The 20,845-nt window shown below is 35.2% G+C and overlaps 1 protein-coding gene across 1 annotated transcript; it reads right to left on the minus strand.

Annotated features, from left to right (window-relative positions):
• Positions 1 to 191: 191 nt before the first annotated feature.
• Positions 192 to 18,962, minus strand: LOC120632502 (tyrosine-protein kinase Shark). Its single transcript, XM_039902316.1, has 14 exons — positions 18,717 to 18,962; positions 18,087 to 18,183; positions 17,931 to 18,007; positions 17,190 to 17,398; positions 11,495 to 11,693; positions 10,098 to 10,238; positions 9,354 to 9,459; positions 7,879 to 8,108; positions 6,699 to 6,839; positions 5,632 to 5,938; positions 4,179 to 4,408; positions 2,625 to 2,824; positions 1,635 to 1,860; positions 192 to 1,227 (listed from the first exon to the last, which is right to left on the minus strand). The coding sequence occupies exons 1-14, from the start codon at positions 18,750 to 18,752 to the stop codon at positions 1,024 to 1,026; spliced, it is 2,403 nt and encodes an 800-aa protein (XP_039758250.1). The 5' UTR covers positions 18,753 to 18,962; the 3' UTR covers positions 192 to 1,023.
• Between the last annotated feature and the right edge of the window lie 1,883 nt (positions 18,963 to 20,845).

Genomic DNA, 20,845 nt, shown 5'->3' on the forward strand with positions numbered 1-20,845 from the left:
CAATATAATGGGCCTTAACTGCTCTTTTAAATATCGCCAGTGATTTGGATCGTCGTATGCTCAATGGAAGCGCATTCCACAATTCCACAGCTCGTACGCTAAACGAACGCTTATAAAATTTTGTCCTATGATAAGGCATACACAGCGTCAGCGCACGGCACGATCTTACACCAGATTGCTCACCAACAAAAGTGAACTTCTCTTTTAAATACAACATAAAGATTGAACATAATATATTTTTCTAAAATTGTCTCAACTTTATATAACCCATTTTCTTAATATAAATATAATTTTGTTTCTTATATGCAGCCTTTAACCAATAATAAATAATTACATATATAGTACGTACCCCAACAGTTTCGGTTGCCATAAAATGTTTATCTCACCCTGTTAAGCGATTATTAATTTTAATATTGACATAAATGCTCAGAAAATTTGTAATTTTAACTAACGATTTTGTCATACCATTATTTTTTCATATCATAATATGTAGTACCATTTAAGTCGGGCATACATCCAAACAGACGCCATGCGTCGCAATAGTGGATGGAAGATGTTAATTTGCGAAAATCCATGATAAACATTGAATTTAACATAATTCGTAAATATCATGTCGCAAGAGAACATCCCACATATTTCTCTAGTTCTGCAAATAATAGCAAACTATTTTTGCACTGTGTTTTTAATTGTATAAAAATCGAGAATTTTCTGTGAACATAAATACTTAAAAATAAAAATACCCACAGAAACTGGCGTTGTACTGGACGTTGAAAGTGATTTATGACCTTATACTCTTACTAACAGGAGTTTAATTGTACTCTTCCAACTTAACACATCTTAGACTGTATCGTCGAACAGTCACATGCGATCATCGTATTAGTATTATGATACGCGATGCTTTATCAAGTTGAATCGGTTTTTGTCATGCGTATGACATATATGGACCCGGTTTAACATGTGTACCCGTCATAGATTACTGGTATTAAATTAATTAGATAGTTGTACTTTTTAGGTTAAGTGATTCTATACACTGATATCATCACTGTCCGCAGCTAGTTGGCTTATGTTGATGTAATCGGGATGGTGGGCGAACACGTCGTCCAGTTTCCCGAAGGTGGGCCTCAGGTCGGGACTGTAAGCCCAACAGTCCAGCATCACTTGGTAGATCTCGTCGGGACAGTTCTCGGGCCTTTCGAGGCGTTGACCGCTTTCGACTACTTGTATGGCCTGTAAGAAGTAAAGGAAAACTCAGTTATGTAGGCTGTCTGTGATTCAGTATGACATTGAAATATAAACACAATATGCAAATCTGGTTAAACTGGTTAGCATCTGGTTGGGTAAAACCATTTTTGCAAACTTTTCTAAAAGTTACCAATAAAGATTCATACAATATAAACAATATGACAGCTACAGTTCTTTACTTTTCAGATTGCTGTCGGTTAGCATTAGTTGTATGTCTACCTATTTGATCGCGTTAAAGTTAACTACGATTTGTATGGAATTAAAAGAGCGCCATCTGGTGACAATACTGTTACTGACCGGTATTGCCAAGGTCCATTTTACTTTGATGTAATTTTGTTCGATTTCCTTGTGATCTTATAAAAATGGAGTTGTAACTATGAGTGAGTACCAACCTCGATTCCTCTCATCTCGCCATACGGTTGCTTCCCATAGGAGAACATTTCCCACAATGTGACACCGTAGCTCCAAACGTCGCTCTTGTGGCTAAATGTTCCATAGTTGTATGATTCAGGCGCGTACCATTTGATGGGCCACTTGCCGCCGTGGCTAGCTTTGTAGTACGAACTGTCAGTGGATAGAGCGCGCGACAATCCGAAGTCACTGATTTTGGCTTGATGTCTGAAAACAGATATTGAAGGAGCTTAGAAATAAACATTTTGAGAATGCATAATTAATCATATTTTTATCAATTTACGGTGGTGATGGCTCAGTGGTTAGGACGCAGTGGCGTGCACTTCATGCATGTACAAAAGCACTGCTTACCTAATTGATATATAACTCTTGTAGGAGAAGGATTTTTGTCATTTATGCTATTTTCCTGCTGTATGCATACCCTGGTACCCAGTGCACGCCACTGTTAATACGTCGGCTTCACTTTTGGTGGACCGATTTAGACTTCCAGCACGCACATAACTAACTTTTCTAGTTTGTGCGTTTTCAGCAATATCACTTGTTTCAAAAGTGAAGGAAAACATCCTGAGGAAACCTAAACGCCTGAGAGTTTTCAATAATGTTCTCAAAGGCGTGTGGAGTCCACCAATCCGCAGTGGGCCAGCGTGGCGGAACCCTAAACCCTTCTCGTTGAGGGACCTGTGCCCTGTAGTGGGCCGGTTATGGGTTCATATCCTCACAATGTTTTTCTTTAACATTGAAGCAAATGATAATTTAATTACTTAAAACGGCCCCCCGAAAGTTAAGTCAAGCTCCTAACACGGGGCTATCATCGCTTTTTTGTAGATTAACTAAGCTTAAAATAGGTGAGGTAGAAAGGTTAGTAGCCCACATGATTAGAAAATTAGGCGATTCCTAAAGCAGATTTTTTCTTGCATATCAATTTAGGTATGGCATATTTAATTTCGTTTCGGAAATTAGGAATTACTGACCTTGATGCAAGCAGTATATTCCTTGCGGCGAGATCACGATGCACAAAGCGACGCCTCTCCAGGTACCGCATCCCGGACGCTACTTGCCACGCCCATAAACGCAACTCGTAACCCGGAGACGCTTTCTCCGGATATCGCAGCAGGTAATTTAGTAGTGAACCTAAAGGAACTAATTCTTGTACCATTGCGAGCGGAGGACCCTGAAAAAAAAAAAATGCTTTTAATTCAGGCCAAATACCCATATGACAAAAATTAAAACAAAAAATACTGTTAAGATAAGCAAATAAAGACTACTATAATATAACTGAAATGAAATTAAAATTGCAATTAAATACAAAAATAAATAAGCCACTAGCAGGACATGGGTCTGCGATGCTAAAATTAGAAACTAACTTACTTTTTAAAAAAAGTTAGCTGTTTCTAATTTAAGCATGGATCATTAGATTGGTATTGTTGGTTATTAGAACCATCACACGAAAAACCGATAAACAGGTCCTCAAAAATTACAGGTACTAGGAAGAATAAACAACCAAATCTTACAGCTGAGTAAACACATTTCATTCAAATATTGGTATGTAAGTATTTACCATAAACAATCTAGTATAATAAAATTAGACACTTTTCACAATAATGGAACTATAAACACATTTATTATCCCAATTAAAAAAGAACCATGCGTCAAAAAAAAAGTATTTAATTGTGAGTGGTAAAAGTAACTCATAGGCCTCACAGGCCAATCTTAGATGTTAGATTATTAATACAAGGATTTGAATGTTCACCTGAAATGACTGCAATGAAAACAAGTGGCTTCAGTACACTCAGATACTAAAAGCAACAATATTCAGGAGACAAAAGCGAAAATATTTAATTTGAGTTGGAGTAAGAACACAGGGTAAACAGGCACATTAAACATTAGTTCTCATTGCCCTAAAACGTATAATAGTGGATATCAAGTGCCTTCATCTGGGCCAAAATTTTTATTTGATTTGTGTTATCAGAATATATACCTAATACATACAACAGGCACAATATTCTCAATTCAAGCCATGCTATAACTGTAAATACTTAATTTCATAGCTTAAGATTCTTGGCTTGAATTTTAACTCGATATAAAAAAATGGATGTAGTGGTACGTTACTGGATAGGAGCAGGCGTTACATTACGGAATTCCAAGATACACTATGAAAATTAAGCTTAATTTCCTATACTCCGTGAAAAGCAGGAGGATCTGCAAGGTGTAATTAATAATTTCTTCAATCTTTATACTCCACACCCAACAGAATTTCGGCAATGTACCCTCTAAGCACGTTTCGCTCCGACACCGGAGCATCCTCAGGAAATGTTGACTTTACAATGATATATTATTAAATATTTTTTATTTTAATAATTACTCACATAGGCGAAAATACACACACATAGGCGAAATTATGATACACAGTACATATTCTCTCACTTTGGCGGAGTATAGCAAATTAACCTTTTGTTTTCATTGTGTATGTAATATTTGAGATGCAATGTTAATTGACCAAAATTTGACCAAAAAAAGAAACTTACCAAGGAAACTCCGATAAGTCGCACTATGCACCGATGATGCAGTGACATCATAAGCTTGGCCTCGGACAGGAACTCTCGCTTGTTGGTGTCAGTGTGTTGTACGTGTAATGTCTTTACTGCCACTTGTATAGGAACCTTGTCCGGTGGTGAGTAAACTGCTCGAAGAACTGAACCGAATTCACCCTCCCCTAGCACAGTTCCTAGTGTGAGCTCATTGAAAGGAATAGCCTCTGAAAAATAAAGTTTAATGTGAGTATAAGCCTGTAGTTAGGAAATGTCCTATCATGCCTCGAGAAGCACAAGTATATTAACTACGATTGTGTGTTCTGTGTGGTTAATATTAAGCCAGGGTATTGCCTAATACCCCGGCTTAATATTCACCATACACCCCAAGCGACGCATCGCATGTTGAGTCAAATCAAATCTAAGTATTTTACGTGCGTAGAATCACATTATCAGGACTACAATTCACACGTTGTGTTTATGTTACAACAGAATAAGATTTGATTCGATTCAAAACGCAATGTTAAGTGGCGTAGGGTGGCGCGATTTTAATGTATTTGTATTAAGTACAACCAACAGTTTAGTTACAGGTGACTTATGTTATGAACAAAATGTTAATCTGAGTGCCTGTTTTCTTATTGCTTCTTATTAATTCAATTATATATTATAATCCCAGCACGCACCTCTAACTTTTGTTGTTTGTGTAAGTTATGTGCATTTTTAGTAATTAAAATATCACTTCCTTCTACGGTGGAGGAAAAAATCGTGACGAAACCTGTATGCCTGAGAGTTTTACATAATGTTCTCAAAGGGGTGTGGAGTCTACCAATTCGCACTAGGCCAGCGTGGGGACTACGGCCTTAACCCCTTCTTATTGTGGGAGGAGACCCGTGCTCTGCAGTGGGCTCGTAATGGGTAGATGTGATGATGATGATGATGATGATAGATCAATTAATCTATCTGGATAGGATTTATCATATCGAATCTGGTTATTAGTATATAAATAGTAGCTTCCATATGTTAGACAAAGGATTGAGTTGAAAGTGTTTCCATATCGGTTAAAATATCAGACTGGGCTACAGCAAAGCATGGACGGGTTTATAATTCTTAGCCCACAGCTGGGCATAGACCTCCGCCAATAGCTAAAGCCTCTATAGCTTGTCCGCTGGTTTAGGTAGTTCTACATAAACACAGAAAGTGTACGCGCCTGCGATTAGTAAACGGCAATTCATGGCGTCCACTCGATTGCAATTTCCACGCATGCATCTTATGACGCCATGAGATACCGTGTGACTCGTTGGGGCAATTGTCCTTCATTTGTCTTTTAGGCTTGCACAAGAGACGTGTGTTCAACGCTGACATAGTTTTGTAAACTAGTATATAAATAAGTGGCGATAAAATTGTTACTAGCTGCGTCCATGTCTTTTCTTATACAGAAAGAGATAATTACCTTGCAAAGTGGATAGCTGGCCTTCCGAATTAATTGATATTTCATTATAATTCTCCACCAACGTAACAACAGCACTGTTGTTAACTGGCACTTTGTATGTATCACAATCGCTTAGAGCTACATCGTTGTTGTTTATGCTGTCGTTGTTGAAATCGGAGGAGAATGACAGATTTCTTGTGAGCAGTTCGAAGTCATTGTTGTTAACGGTTTGGTTGTCGTTTAATATATCATGTTTGACAAGTGATAGTGGTTGATTCATGGTTGCTCGGCTTGGTGATGACTTCTTGGTGCGTGGCATTGTAGAAAACTGTAAAATAAATGGTAATTGTATGAGATTTTATGAACTAGGTCTACAATATATTTTATTCAATAATCCTATTATTTTGGAGGGAGATGAAAAATGGTATGTTTCATACAGCTGCAAAATTATAAGTGCCTCGTGTCTTCAAATCGCTTGCAACGTTCAGGGATCAATTTTTGAAGTGAAACTTCTTTATCAGCGTTGGGAAAAAAAAAACCGTCACATTTTTCTGTTACGCGCCATCTGCATTTCTGAGTCTCGTATTTCGTAACGCGCCATATTTATTTCTAATTCAACACGTGGGTGTGATTATGGTTTTTTTTATATTTAGTTTTTGATAGTAAACATCAGCGGTAATTTAAAGCGGTAATTTTTAATCTAAGAATCTTTGCCAATAGTCAATATAAATAAATAAATATTAGGCACAGAGCGGTAGAGTCACTACAAACAGACTGACTTGAAGTGCTTATAAATTAGGCCTACTTGAAATAAATAAACTTTGAATTTTGAATTTTTTTTTAATAGAATATTAATCCTTACAAAATTATTATAGTTGTCTTTTTTATTATTAAGACAATATTTTAGCCCTTTTTTTTAGTCGTAAATTTCAGAAGAGTTAAATTTAAAATTGAAATACTATTGGGAGGAGAGTTTACGTCTATAAGTAAGGTATACCAACGTGGCATACATCGATATTACCATCTTCCGATACATAGCTTAAGCAGGTTTAACCGCGGGAAACGGCTAGTATAGAGTATAAACAAACCTCAGGTAGCGGTGGTTTAGGCTTGGGCGGCACAGGCGTGGTGAGTTTGGTTGGGAGTCCGTCGGGTACACTACTGTAATGATCTATTAGGATTTCCAGAGTGTCCAAATAAGGACCGTCGTCTATGAACAACCAGTCCTTCTGTAAAAAGAGAAATGATAACAATTATAATAAGCCAGGTATGGTCTTAAATGTGGAAGGTCCCGAGTTGAACTCCAGCAGGGCCAATTTGGAATTTATAATTTGTGAATTATCACTGATCTGCTCTGGTGGAAGACTTCACATGGCTTTCTTCATACGAAGACGTGCCGCCATATGATTTAGTATTTCGGTACAATCCGAGTAGAGTATTTATGTATGTTATTCATAAAAATATTCAGCAGTCATCTAAGTACCCATAACACAAGCTACGCTTACTTTGGGGCTAGATGGCGATGTGTGTATCGTCGTAGTATATTTATTTATTTACCTATTAAATTCGCACTTGGCCAGCGTTGTGACTTGTGAACTACAGCTTGAAAGTTTTTTTTTTAACTTCTCTACAAGTTAGCCCTTGACTGCAATCTCACCTGGTGGTAAGTGATGATTCAGTATAAGATGGCAGCGAGCTAACCTGTTAGGTAGTATGCTATTTAGTCATACCCCTAATCGGTTTCCACGCGACATCGCACCGGAATACTGAATTAGATAGCATTATCACTTATTATCAAGAAAGATTGCAGGAAAATTGTAGATGAATTAAAAAAAAAAGTTTAGAGATAAGTGTACTACAGTACTGGAACCACCAATACCCACCCTAATGGTAAGACCTCAGTTTCGGGGGACCGAATTCGATTTCCAGCCACACTCAACCTTTCGGAGTTATATGCGTTTTAAGCCATTAAATGTATATTAGTATGCATATGCGATTATATATATATATATATATAGTATGCTATTTAGTCATACCCCTAATCGGTTTCCACGCGACATCGCACCGGAATACTGAATCGCTTAGCGGCACGTCTTTGTCGGTGGGGTGGTAACTAGCCACGGCCAAAGCGGCCAGACCAGACCAGAGAAAATTCAGAAATTTAAATTCCCAAATTGGACCTCCTGCTTAAATTCACAGCGTTCACCGTTGCGCCAGCGAGGTCATCGTAGGCCGGTACTGTGTTAAAAAATGATGATTCTTACTCACCTCTTTCCGAATGATGAAGTTGTATGGGGTATTTTCACTCAGCATCGTAAGGACAAAAGCGCCAGTGTTTCTCTGACTGTAGCGCAGTAGGAAGACCCCGTCGGAAGCCTTGTCCCGTATATTGTGCTGTTTGCAATACTCCTCCAGGGTACGGATCGCCTCCTCGCGGTTCAGTGTTCCGTGGTACCATTGGCTCTTTGTGGTGTTGGGCTGTTCAGGTATGTGGTTCTCTGCAACAACAAATAACGCTCTTGACGCTTTTGACGACCTCCCTGGCGCAACGGTGGGCGCTGTGAATTTAAGTACGTGGTATAATTTCTGATTTTTTAGGCTTTGATGACTAGTTACCACCCTACCTATGACTGCAATACTCCCTAACAGGTTAGTCCGCCACCATCTTAGACTGCATCATCACTTACCACTAAATGAGATTGCAGTCAAGGGCTAACTTGTAGTGGAATAAAAAAAAAAATCTAATCAGATTCGATTCCCACAACTGGAAAATATTTGTGTGATGAACATGAACGGTTTTCAGTTGGCTGGGTGTTTATATCTATATAATAAGTATTTATGTATAATATTCATAAAAATATTCATCAGTTAATAACACGTAGTTTTATTAATTTTCTATTAGAGGTTTTTAAACTGATACAACCGGCGATCAAAAGCGTTGGCAGAGTCCATAGTAAAATGTTACTTTATTCAAATATGCCCATAGATTTCACTTTTGATGCGTAAGTTACATAAAAAATTGTACATATTAGTTGAGATGACGGCGATAAGTACATTCGTAAACTAAAACTAAAGCTACGAGGGTTACAAACACACCCTTGTCTAAAAAGAAGCCGACAAGAAACTTAGCCGGGTGTTTTTTTGTTATTACCATCTCAAATTGTCATTTAAAAACTATTAAAAAACAACTTGTTTAGGTAAGGGGTATGGGTTTAATAGGTTAGCCCGTTACCCTTTTAGACAGCATTATCACTTATTATCAAGAAAGAGTGCAGGAAAATTGTAGATGAATTAAAAAAAAAAGTTTAGAGATAAGTGTACTGCAGTACTGGAACCATTAATAAGCTGAGGGTGTTGGTAATGGAAGCACCAATACCCTAATGGTAAGACCTCAGTTTCGGGGGACCAAATTCGATTTCCAGACACACATCATATACTACAACAACGACAATACTACGACAATACACACAACGCCATCTAGCCCCAAAGTAAGCGTAGCTTGTGTTACGGGTACTAAGATGACTGATGAATATTTTTATGAATAATATACATAAATACTTAGAATATACATATAAACACCCAGACACTGAAAAACATTAATGCACATCACACAAACGTTTTCCAGTTGTGGGAATCGAACCCACGGCCTTGGACTCAAAAAGCAGGGTCGCTGCAAAAAGCGCCAATCGGCCGTCATTGATGGATAATTATAAAAAAACAAAAACTACGTCAAGGTCACATACTGAGTAATTGGTAACATTCCGTGTGTCCAGCGTGCTTGGCTAGATGAGCGGGCGTGTCGTAAGCTAATGTCCTGGGATGAGCTGGCGCTTTCAGTTTTAACAGTACCTGTAAATCAAACTTAACGGTTACACAGTTTAAATACCACGTTAATTATTGATAACTTAGCTTTTGATTGGTAATAAAATTATTAAAATAGGTTCACTACCTTACGAGCCTATTCGGTACAAACAAACATAAAAAAAAACCTTCTTGGCAAAAGCTAGTCTATACTGTATAAAACTATAAATATACTGTATAATGTATGGACTAGCTTTTGCCCGCGACTTCGACGGCTTTTATTATGTGTTTTTAAAAATATCGCAGGAACTCTTTATTTTTCCGGAATAACTTTTTATTGGCCGGCTCCTAGATGCAAAACTATTTCGCCAAGGTAAGTTAAGAGAAGCTTTTAAGCTAAGCATAGGTAACCAAATCCTAGTTTTTAATCTCGCGAATTAAACGAAGCTAGCTGCTTCGAACAGCGAACTTGTTTATTATGTAAAAAAAAATACAAATACTGCAGTATTACAAAATTCGAAATTATTGCTGAGCAAAAAATCCTGTGATGTAATGACATACAGCAAAATAGGAAACAGCAATTATTTTAACGACATTCATCAGTCATCTTAGTACCCATTTGATGAATTAAGAATGAACCAGGCAATACTCTGTTCTAATTTTTCGCATTAAACAATGTGAATTACCTTTATACAATCTATATGGCCTCTTTGTGCGGCTTCGTGGAGTGCCACTTTCCCGGACGGCGCGTGGCGCATTTGGTAGTTGGCATTGCCCTTCGTTATCAGAAGCTCCGTTGTACTGGGAAAGTTATTTTGGCAGGTGTACTGAAAATTAAAAAATTACTAATTTATTACCATGGACGGGTAAGACAAAAATTATTTGACGAAAAAAAAAGAACGTTTGACAGACTACAAAAAAGGAGAAGTTCAAAAAAAGATTTTCTTTTGACGAAGAAGGGCACGGGTATCTTACCACAATGAGAATTATTATTTAACTCATTATTTGTACACAACTATGAAGTTAGGAAAATAAAAGAACAAAAGACATACAAAGACAGAAGTAGAATACAAAAGGCGGCCATATCGCTTAGTAGCGATCTCTGCTAGGCTACCTTTGGATTAGGACAAGATGAGCGAGAGCGGACAGGTGGTGTAAAATTATTATAAACCTAAATACAAATAGGTATCTACATAAACAAAATTGCACAAATAAGAAAAATATAATAAATAAATATAAAATAATAAATACTCAATCATACATAAATACTTGAGAACATATAGATAATAAAAAAAAACATAAACAAGGTACTAAATAAAACTCGTCATTAATGAGCCAGATAATATGCTTTCACCGAGTTTTTAAATGTTACAAGCGATTTTGCCTCACGTATATTTAGTGGGAGCGCATTCCACAATTCAATAGCTTGTACTGTAAACGAGAATTTATAAAACTTCGCCTAGTGGAAAGGCATGTGAAGTGTCAGCATACGACATGATCTTAATTCAGCAGGCAATCCTGCAAAATCAAACTTTTCCTTCAAGTATGAAGGTGTTTGAGGATTAAATAACACACAGTACCTACAGAAGTGAAATTACATGCATATCCCGGCGACGGCGAATAGGGAGCCACTTGAGCTTTTGTCGAAATTCAAATACATGGTCATACTTGCGTAAGCCAAATATGAACCGAATAGCAAGATTTTGGAGACGATCAAGTTTGTTCAGCTGGTCCTCAGTCAAATTAAGATAGCTTGCGTCGCATTGTTAAGAAAAGATAAAAGGAGGGAATGTGCCAACATAACTTTAGTCGGGATTGAATATCCGAACAAAACATCCGAATTCTCCTTGTTCTTGTTTAAGTCGGTTAAAAAATAGTCGACTTTGTTACGCTATAGCAATTAAAAATAATATATCCATTGTATAAGCGCGTAGAGGCCAAGCTCTCAATCCTTGTTTTAAATCAAATGGGAGTTCTGTGTTCATCGCCGGTGAGAAATTGATACGCGGAAAATGATGATTTCCATAACCAACACATGAATATACATGCATAGAAATTTGCCATCTATGGGGTATAAACTTACATGTAGCGGCGTGTATCCAAAGGAATCCCGTACGTTGACAGTGGCGCCACTCTCTATCAGCTTGGCGAGGATTTTGTCCCGACCAGCCCTCGCAGCTATGTGAACGGCGGTCTGCCCATCCTGGTTCTTTGCGTCCCGGCTTCTGTAGCCGCAAGCAAGCATTTGTGACACTATATTGTATTCACCCGCTTCTGTTGCCCTGGTAATGGAAATATATTAAATTAGGTATTTTAGAACGCAACCTACTTTCACGTGGAATATACTAGTTTAGTAGTAGAGCATCAGAGGCATGCACTTAATACATGCACATAAGCACTGCCTACTCTTGTTTATTTGTATAGGTATTACTCGTGGTCGCGTATGGGCCTATGGGACTATGGGACTCATAAGAAGGCTCAGAGTCACTCAGCGGGCGATGGAGAGAGCTATCCTGTGAGTATCTCTACGTTATGCCTACTGGTCAAAAACCCTGTGCACGACACTGAATTGCATGAAGGTAACGCATACAGTAATTCGAAGCCTTTCATCTCGAGGTAAATGCCGAAATTATCTATATAGTATTGCGACCGTGTTTTAACACTTACTACAGAGGCCAAAGGTTCCTTTCCTAGCCTGTACTTACAGGACGATTTCTCTGCATAGCTGGCTTCGTCGGACTATCCCTAGTATGTAATGGATAAACATCTACATTTTCTCAACTGATAGATGTAGTTTTGAATTTTGTTTATTTGTGAATTCGTTAAGAAGTTCAAGATCAATGATTCAAATTTGACGGAGATAAAATGCTCCACGGCTTCGTCATTAAAGCATTTTCATAACCAGGAGGTTATAAACTACTAGGAGGACCTCGAGTCTCAATATTTCTACAGTACATACGTAAACGCACTTTGGCACCTATCCAACATTTACGTTGGGTTTTTTTATAAGAATTTCTGCATCATATGAACGAATTCAATTGATGCTTCGTACTCTGCATAATCTACACTACAGGATGTTAAACTTCTCAGTGTAATACCTAATGATGAGAAATTCCCATGTCCTGTTATGTATATTATAACTTAGCATTATTGTTTTATTATATTACGACGATACGATATAATCTGACAATGTAAATATTCACATGCGCATACATTAGATACATATAATATTACTCATATCTTGGGAATGTTTCAACTCCAAGTGACAATAACATAGCAACAAGTGGAGATACATCTGTGTAATGTTTGGCGATGATGAATCACAGTGTTTATGTTAATGACTCATTAATCGCATTAACACTTCAGGAGTTTGCTTGTACTTTAGATTACTATCCGAGTGTTATGGAAGTTGTAAAGACTATATTATTGGCTGTTAATATAATTTCAAGGTCCAAGACTACTATTATTGAATATGATTAGTGATATATTTCGAGTGGAGGAATAATCAAGTCATTTAATAAATGATTCTTGCGGCACAGACAGCGGACAGCAGAAAACCCCTCATTTAAGGCTTAGCGATACAGAATACTTCAATTTTTTTTAGATCTACAACTAAATTTAATGCCATATCAAAAAACAAAATCAAAAGCAGACGAAGTCGCGGGCAACAGCTAGTACTATACACCTAGTACTTTAGACCAAATTTCTCTTCATCCCAGTTCATAGTAACACCTAACGTTAGTGTATTAATAAAATAAATAAATATACTACGACAATACACACATCGCCACCTAGCCCCAAAGTAAGCGTAGCTTGTGTTATGGGTACTAAGATGACTGTTGAATATTTTTTTATTAATATTATACATAAATACTTAAATATGTAAATATAAATATGTAGCGTTATAGTATGTAGTTTGTTATAATTATATGTATGAACAGTATATATATATATATATATATATAGTAATTATATGTGTAGTATTAGAATTTATTTATTTATATTTTTATGTAGGTAGAAATTTTTATTGCCGCACCAACCCGTTCCTTACAAAAACTACTATCGCCAAAGGTTTTCTGGGAGAGATCGCTTTAGCGATAAGACCGCATTTGCAGACCTAAACTAGTTTTTTATTATTTTTTATTTGTAAATGTGTTTCTTTGTATTTTGTTTTTGTGTGTGCAATAAAGAAAATAATAATAATAATACTAATAAATACTAATAATATACATACTATTAGTATGTATATTATTATTATTATTAGTATATATTATATTAATTATATATTATATTTAAATTACTTTTCACCCAGACACTGAAAAACATTCATGCTCACACAAATATTTTCCTGTTGTGGGAATCGAACCCACGGCCTTAGACCCAGAAAGCAGGGTCGCTGCCCACTGCGCCAATCGGCCGGTAAGTAGATAGCATTTACGACAATGTCTACGTATCATGATTTCCTGAGGTTGATTCCCGGGTCGTGCCAAAATATGGCTGTTGTTTTACCTAGTGACAGAAAATTTCCAGCCCCGAGTTACGAAATTGGAATTTGTCCCTTGGTGAGCGTGTCCCTTGGAATTTGTCCCTAGGAACAATGAAAGTTCGCCAACCCGTCTCCCATGAGGCAGGTGGCTTGTGCTTTGCGGCTCTAATCGTTAGCGGTATGATAGTCTCGGTGTTTTTAAACAGCATAAATTATAAAACATATTTAACAAAAAATCCGATATTTTTATTTGTAATGAAGTTGGCCTTACTGCTGGTCAGTGTCCTTCTCACTCAGTATTTATTGTATGGGCATATTGGTCTCAGTAAGCAGGAAATCATCAATAAACGTGTCACTGTTTACTGTTCATCACTTAATGCAACACAGCAAAACATATAAGGTCAGTAACCTCCAATATACAATGTCGCTCTTTAAATCATGCTTTCAATTTATATTAAAACTTCAATAAATGGTAAAAAAATTGGTCTCTTTTTCTGCGACAGTGCAGTGCAATATCGGTATGAATATTATTATAACGTGAAATTGCCTTAATAGATAATTTTTAGTATCTATTTAGCAGTACGCAAATGGGTGTCATCCCTTAACCTCGATATTACAATTCAGATAAATTTCATCCCCTTTTTTTCTCTTTTGACTAGAACAAAATATGAAGAACAAAAAAAGCAATTGACACCTAATTGTTTTAAGCCAATGATTCTGCTTTAAAAATTGTGTAACCTAAATTAACCAGTATAACAAATGTGTAGTACTTTTAACTATTTACTTTGTTAAGCTGTGTTAAGGATGCATTATTTTTTTTAGACGATAGACGTTACTTTAGAGATATGTACACAAAATTGGCACCAAGCTATCCACATTAATATTATAAATGTGAAATTTGTCTGTTTTTTTTTGTTTGTTTGTTACCTATGTCCGGCTCCACCACTTCTCCGATCATCATGAAATTTAAAGCATCATAGCGTGGATCCTGGAGATGGACATCCATCACCATATAGTATACGGTATACCGTATAAAGTATACGGTATACCGTATACTTTATACGGTATACCGGGAAAACTGAAGGTTTCCGCGGGATTTTATAAAAGCACAAAAAACAGGGGCAACAGTTAGTATTTCTTACAAGTCCATTTGAAAAATGTCTTTAGCAAATTGGATATAAAAAAGTCCCATTATCCCATCACTTTCCATTTATCCGGGCAATTTTACAATTTCCAATTACCCCACAAACGTAATAGAATAGAATAGAAAAACTTTATTGCAACACAACAAAAAAAAGGAAAATACAAGGAAAACGTAATTATATATGTCTATTATATTATTCGTGCTATTATGAACTAAAATATCTCAATGGCTTCAGCCGTTCTCAAGCGACGCGCTTTGTTTTTATGTATATACACAGTGACTTTTATCCTGCAGCATGCAAATTATTGAATCTGTACCGCTTACATTCGATATAGCATCCATCCATTAATTATTATTATACTAGCTGTTGCCCGCGACTTCGTCTGCGTATGATTTTGTTTTTAAAGTATTCAGTATCGCTAAGCTTTAAATGAGTATAGTAGAATATATATATAACATGTGACTGCCAATTAATTATAGACAAATAATTTGCAATAAAATAAAATTGTGACTATAATTAAAGATCTAAGTTATCCTATCTCTTAAGTTGGACCAGACCGCTCACGGTGAGCCAATTTAATTTTAAATCGGTTAAGTAGTTTAGGAGTCCATCGCGGACAAACATCGTGACAGGAGATTTATATATATTAAGATATTTTTTTTTAAGTCACCGGTATATACTCACGTCAATTAAATTAATAATAATTCACTATCAAACTTTCATTGTGAAATCAACCATCATCGTTTAAATGACGAAAAATGACGACAGAATGATAACCCTTTCAATAAAAACCCATTATTATATCAAACAGCTCTCCATTCATTCAAGCAATAAAACAACAAAGAAAAATTAAGGACAATTTGTGTGGGTCACTTCTTAATAGGACTTCCTCCTTCAACTATCATTGCTATGCTATTGACATCATAATAAACAATTTGTGCACTTGCTTGGAAGGAATGCTAACGGATATCATTACTATCATAAGTAGACTAGTAGGGTCATGTGGTTTCACCCATGTTTAATTTGGTATTATACCTACACCAATTTTGAACAAAAATACTTTTAATCCCTGAGATTATTGCTTTGAACAATACTTGAAAAAAAATTATAACAAGACAAAAATTGTTAGATTATGTTTCAACAAATATTACCTATGCTACAGTTTATTTACCCGTAGTTTGTTTATTTACCTTTTGCTGACCCATTACATTGCATGGGTATTTTCTCAGAATGAGATGGGTTTAAAGCAAGTGGAATTAAATTGCTTAACTCTAAAGATGCATGATGTCCGAGGTCGAAGTCTTACCCACTATATCACCACTTCAATTGTCATGTCTGTACCATGTTCATCATTTTATTCTGATTTTGATAAAGTATAAAAAAATATTTGCATCTTTTATTTAATTTTAGTTATAGTAGTTGCAATTATTTAAATAAGGTTATTATAAATATATATATATATATATATATATATATATACACATTATATCTGTTAATTAATTTTTTACCAAGTTTTAAATTTAGTAAATTATTAATAACAGTGTAACCTTATTAAGTACAAACATACTTGTAGTTGGCATTATAACTAAGTGAGTCAGTTATTATGTTTATTAGCAATTGTTTACCTTAATTATTGCTCAACAAACAGTAGCTGTCCCACTGCATAATATTAATAAAATGTAAGATACCTTTACATTTTCAAGTGTATTTTAAATAAGACTGTAATGAACCTGCAATAACTGTTAGAAATAGTCTACTATTTATTTAACAATTTTTTAATGTTTTTTACTAACAATACATTAGCAAAGTTATAATAACAACATAGGCTAAGTTTGTTGTTGTCTCTTTTTAGACAAGGGCACAATATGAACCCTCAGTGCTTTAGGTTTAAGTTGGATAACATAGTTATTACCTTGATCTTACAATTAAATATGTGTTAAAACTAGTTACTAAATTACTTTTTACCAGAACATAAATATCAATATACTCACTTAGTTTCAATTAGGTTATAAATATGCACTATAAATCTATATGGTTGCAAATTCACTAATTGGTATCCATGTTACAGTAAAACTCTGTTTTAAATTCATAGAGTGCAGATTCTCAAAGCAATTTATATTTTAATAGAAAATTGTATGACATCTTACCTATGCAGTAGATTAGTTGTCCCTTGTGTTCTAGATTCATGTGGTGGAGGCTCGCCTTTGCACACCACTGACAGCCGAGTAACAAGGCCATTGGAATCTCCTCGGTAATGCTGGATCAAAGTGTCCAAGCCATGAACAGTTGTATGTTCCTCTATAGAGAAGAATGCATCTTCACCGTGTCTCCTTATTTGATAATGCACCACCTCTCCCTAAAATATTAGATGTCTTTAGTTATTTTGTGTATAGAACTATTCTTATCTATTTCTTACAATCACATTTTGATGTTAAAACAAAGTCTAATCTTTCTTAATTCAAATAGCTCTGTTATAATATATACTTTCAATGCATTTAGATAGGTTTCCTTATTTGTTAACATAAAACTAAAGTTAAGCAGGTTTAAAACTGAATTAAAGACACATAGCCTGTAACAAACAAACAACAAATACACCCAACAAACAACAGCCTGTAAAAAAAAAAAGATATAATTCTTTGTAAGTTGATTAACTTCATGATTGAATATCTTCACCTCTAATCGCCTTGCAATATCTTTAGAAAATCTGTATGAACCTTTTGATCCTGAGATAAGCATAGCCTTTGAAAAAAGATTTCCCCCTTATAACCTTCATTTCTAATTATTATGTTTGTTGTGATAGTCTTTGTTTTATTCTACAAGATATAGGATGCATTCGGTTGGTTATACTTTTTTGCTCATAACCCTTTGTTCAAATATAAATAATTTACCTGATGTAGAACAGACAGCACATAATCTCCAAGAGAAGTATTACTTTCGCGAACTAAGAACACACCATCCTCACCCTCTGAAACACAAAACACAACTTTGAACTGAATGGCACAATGAAAGATTACAAAAACAACACACTTCCTATACGAACCTACCTTCTTTTAGAAGTTTTTCCGCAGTTTCCCGAGATATCTTTCCATGAAACCAGTTTACATTATCCTCTCTATTCATCCTCAATAAAAAAGAGTTTGTCTGAAATGTTAAAACCTGCTCAACAAGTGTCACTACTCACTACAAATTATGATCGAAATTTTGTATCATTTCTCACGAATACACAATAAGGCACGTTTAAAAGTTATTAGCTACGTATACTTTTAATTGTTTCAATTAGAATTATGTTTATTTAGCTAATTCAAAAACTTTTGATGTCACAATAACATAACATCGTAACTCTAGGCTGACAAACAACTTTTTGTCTTTTATTTCTCTCTAACCTATAGCAAATGCGACAAGAAATAGCCTGAATGTTTTAAATTCTAGTTTATTATCGTCATCTCTTTCGCATGAAATAGCTATTTGGGGTGTTAAAAAGAGATAGACAGCTCTGTTAAATCCATTTGCTCTAATAAAAGGTAAACGTCAACGTCAACTATAAAAATAAGTCAAATTAGAAACCTTTTATTTTTTTAATGAAATTACTCATCAATCAAGCATAATTAAATAAGCTTAGGATGTATTTTATTAGGTAAATGTATTATTAAATATTATAACTTAATTTCCCTTACCTTTAACAATATGAATGACGTCATGGTTGTTATCATGATATCCAACTTTGAAAACTCACAAAAATAATTCCGAATATCAGAGTACCTGTACGAAACGCACACTACCTATTTCATATTCCTTCCCTTTTTGAGGCAACATATTTTAAAAATGATTTAAAGAGTAACTAGTCAACACAAAATACTTTATCTATAAAAGCGTTCGCAGTGAACGGAGTGCGTCTAGAAAGCAGCCGGCAGACAGGCGCGGTATCCCCGACTCTGCCTTCCAGCGAATGACTCATAGCAAGGTCAATTCCGAGAAATGAATCACCAGCCAGCGTTCTCAGTTCAGCAATGCCATAAGTAGTACGCATTCCCTCACTACACAACATCGTTTTTATACTTAAACACTAGTAAATAAAGCCAGATATACCGTAGTTATGAACGTACTACGTAATAACTAATAACGTAGATGCATTTGATTGAATATTTTCGCGGTGTGAGTTTGAATTGATATTTACCGCATTTATAAAAAGGTAGGCAGGTACGTAGTGCTTTCGTACACAACTAACTTTATTTATTATAAATACTTAGATAACTCTACTTTATGTGGGCAGAAATGTAGTCATTTTCTAATGTAGAGTTTTTTTTAATATAGAAAATTTAATTTTGATTAAATTATCTTTATTAAAATTAAAAACCCGAACTATTTGCAAATAGGAATCAACGTAGGTCTACAGCCCAACTTCTAAAGGGCGCAGCGTAAAACTCACGGGGCATTAGATTCAGACCTTTTTGTAGGATCTAACTAGGTTATTACATAACAACCTTAAACCTAAATTTTTCAAATAACGAATTAATTTAGCCATGTTTGGTACATGGCTAAATTAATTCGTAATCTTGAATACTATTCATTATAATACTTATACGAGTAAATATATATTAAAATAGGTATGTCTGGGTAGGTAGCCTCGTTGTTCTAAGTATATTTTGTGGTTTAGTTACTCGTGAGTACATAGGATTTCCCTTCTACTGGTTATTTATGTTCAAATCGTAGATTTTTTTACCTATGCTATAAACGTTACTATTATGTAAAGTTTCTACATGGTGATTGTGTAATGTACATAAAGCATACATAGACAGGCAGATAATTTTAGAAAGTAAGTAGGTAGGTAAGTATGTACTTATTAGCTATAAATGTATCGAGTGAGTTGTCTAACAAGGCAAAGAACCAGTCCCGAAGTTTGTTTACCTCGCTATGCAATGTTTATTTACTTTCATTCGGTCTTGTTCACAACCTGATTCAATGTATCCGATAATAATACTTATCTTGGGAGCAATAATGCTTGAGAATTGGTATTATATTCAATGGTACGCACGCCTATGGCATGAATATCTACTTTTATAGTTTAAATATTTTTTTTCAAATCACAACTTGGCTTTCCATGTGAAAAGCCAAGTGCGTGTGTTCATTTAAATAAAATAAAAAAATAAAGTGCGCTTAGCAATAAACTGAGTAAGTACCAACCTGCATGCCTACCCTAAAAATTTAAAGTGTAGAAATTCCTGCCTAGATTTTGGTTTTCATTTACAGGTTTATAATTATTCCTGATAATAATAAAAGTAGGTGTCTACTTTCATTATTGCCATCTAGCCAGGAATAGTTATAAATCTGTAAATGAAAACCGAAATATTACTTCATAGGCTTCAGATGTAGGTACATTATGTACTGTCTCTGAGACTTATCTGTGAAACCAAAAACCTAATAGTTTTTGAGTAAGCCACTGCCATAGTTTTTACTGAAAGAAAACAAATACAGCCCTAGCACATGCACATTTAAAATCATGTCACTCCTGTCGTTTTAGGTAGGTACGCTTTTCGTAGCGTAGAGTATGGCGTGTGTCGGTCTTTTATCTTCAAAAGGGTTGTTACAAGTAAACACTTAGAATATTTTAAGTTCGTTTGTATGAAAAAATAAATATGCTACTTTTGATTTCATATTTTTACAGGGTGTTCCCTTTTTATCGATGGGTGTAAATATACTTATGCATCCTTCAGTATTAATTCTTAATTCGTTTACACTTTGTATAAAATCATCTCTCTAAAATTTAACAATCTGTTTCGTTTAAAAGCTTTGTTTTTAAAATAAG

Source organism: Pararge aegeria, chromosome 2 (assembly GCF_905163445.1).
Source record: "Pararge aegeria chromosome 2, ilParAegt1.1, whole genome shotgun sequence".
Classification (NCBI taxonomy): Eukaryota; Metazoa; Arthropoda; class Insecta; order Lepidoptera; family Nymphalidae; genus Pararge; species Pararge aegeria.

Bases quoted from the DNA above. Each gene is read 5' to 3' on its own strand.
- LOC120632502 (XM_039902316.1), bottom strand. From the start codon at position 18,752: ATGATAACAACCATGACGTCATTCATATTGTTAAAG. The intron at 4,409-5,631 runs GTAATTATCTCT...TTTATTTTTCAG, and splicing joins CCAGCTATCCACTTTGCAAG to AGGCTATTCCTTTCAATGAG. The intron at 1,228-1,634 runs GTTGGTACTCAC...TACTTCTTACAG, and splicing joins GCGAGATGAGAGGAATCGAG to GCCATACAAGTAGTCGAAAG.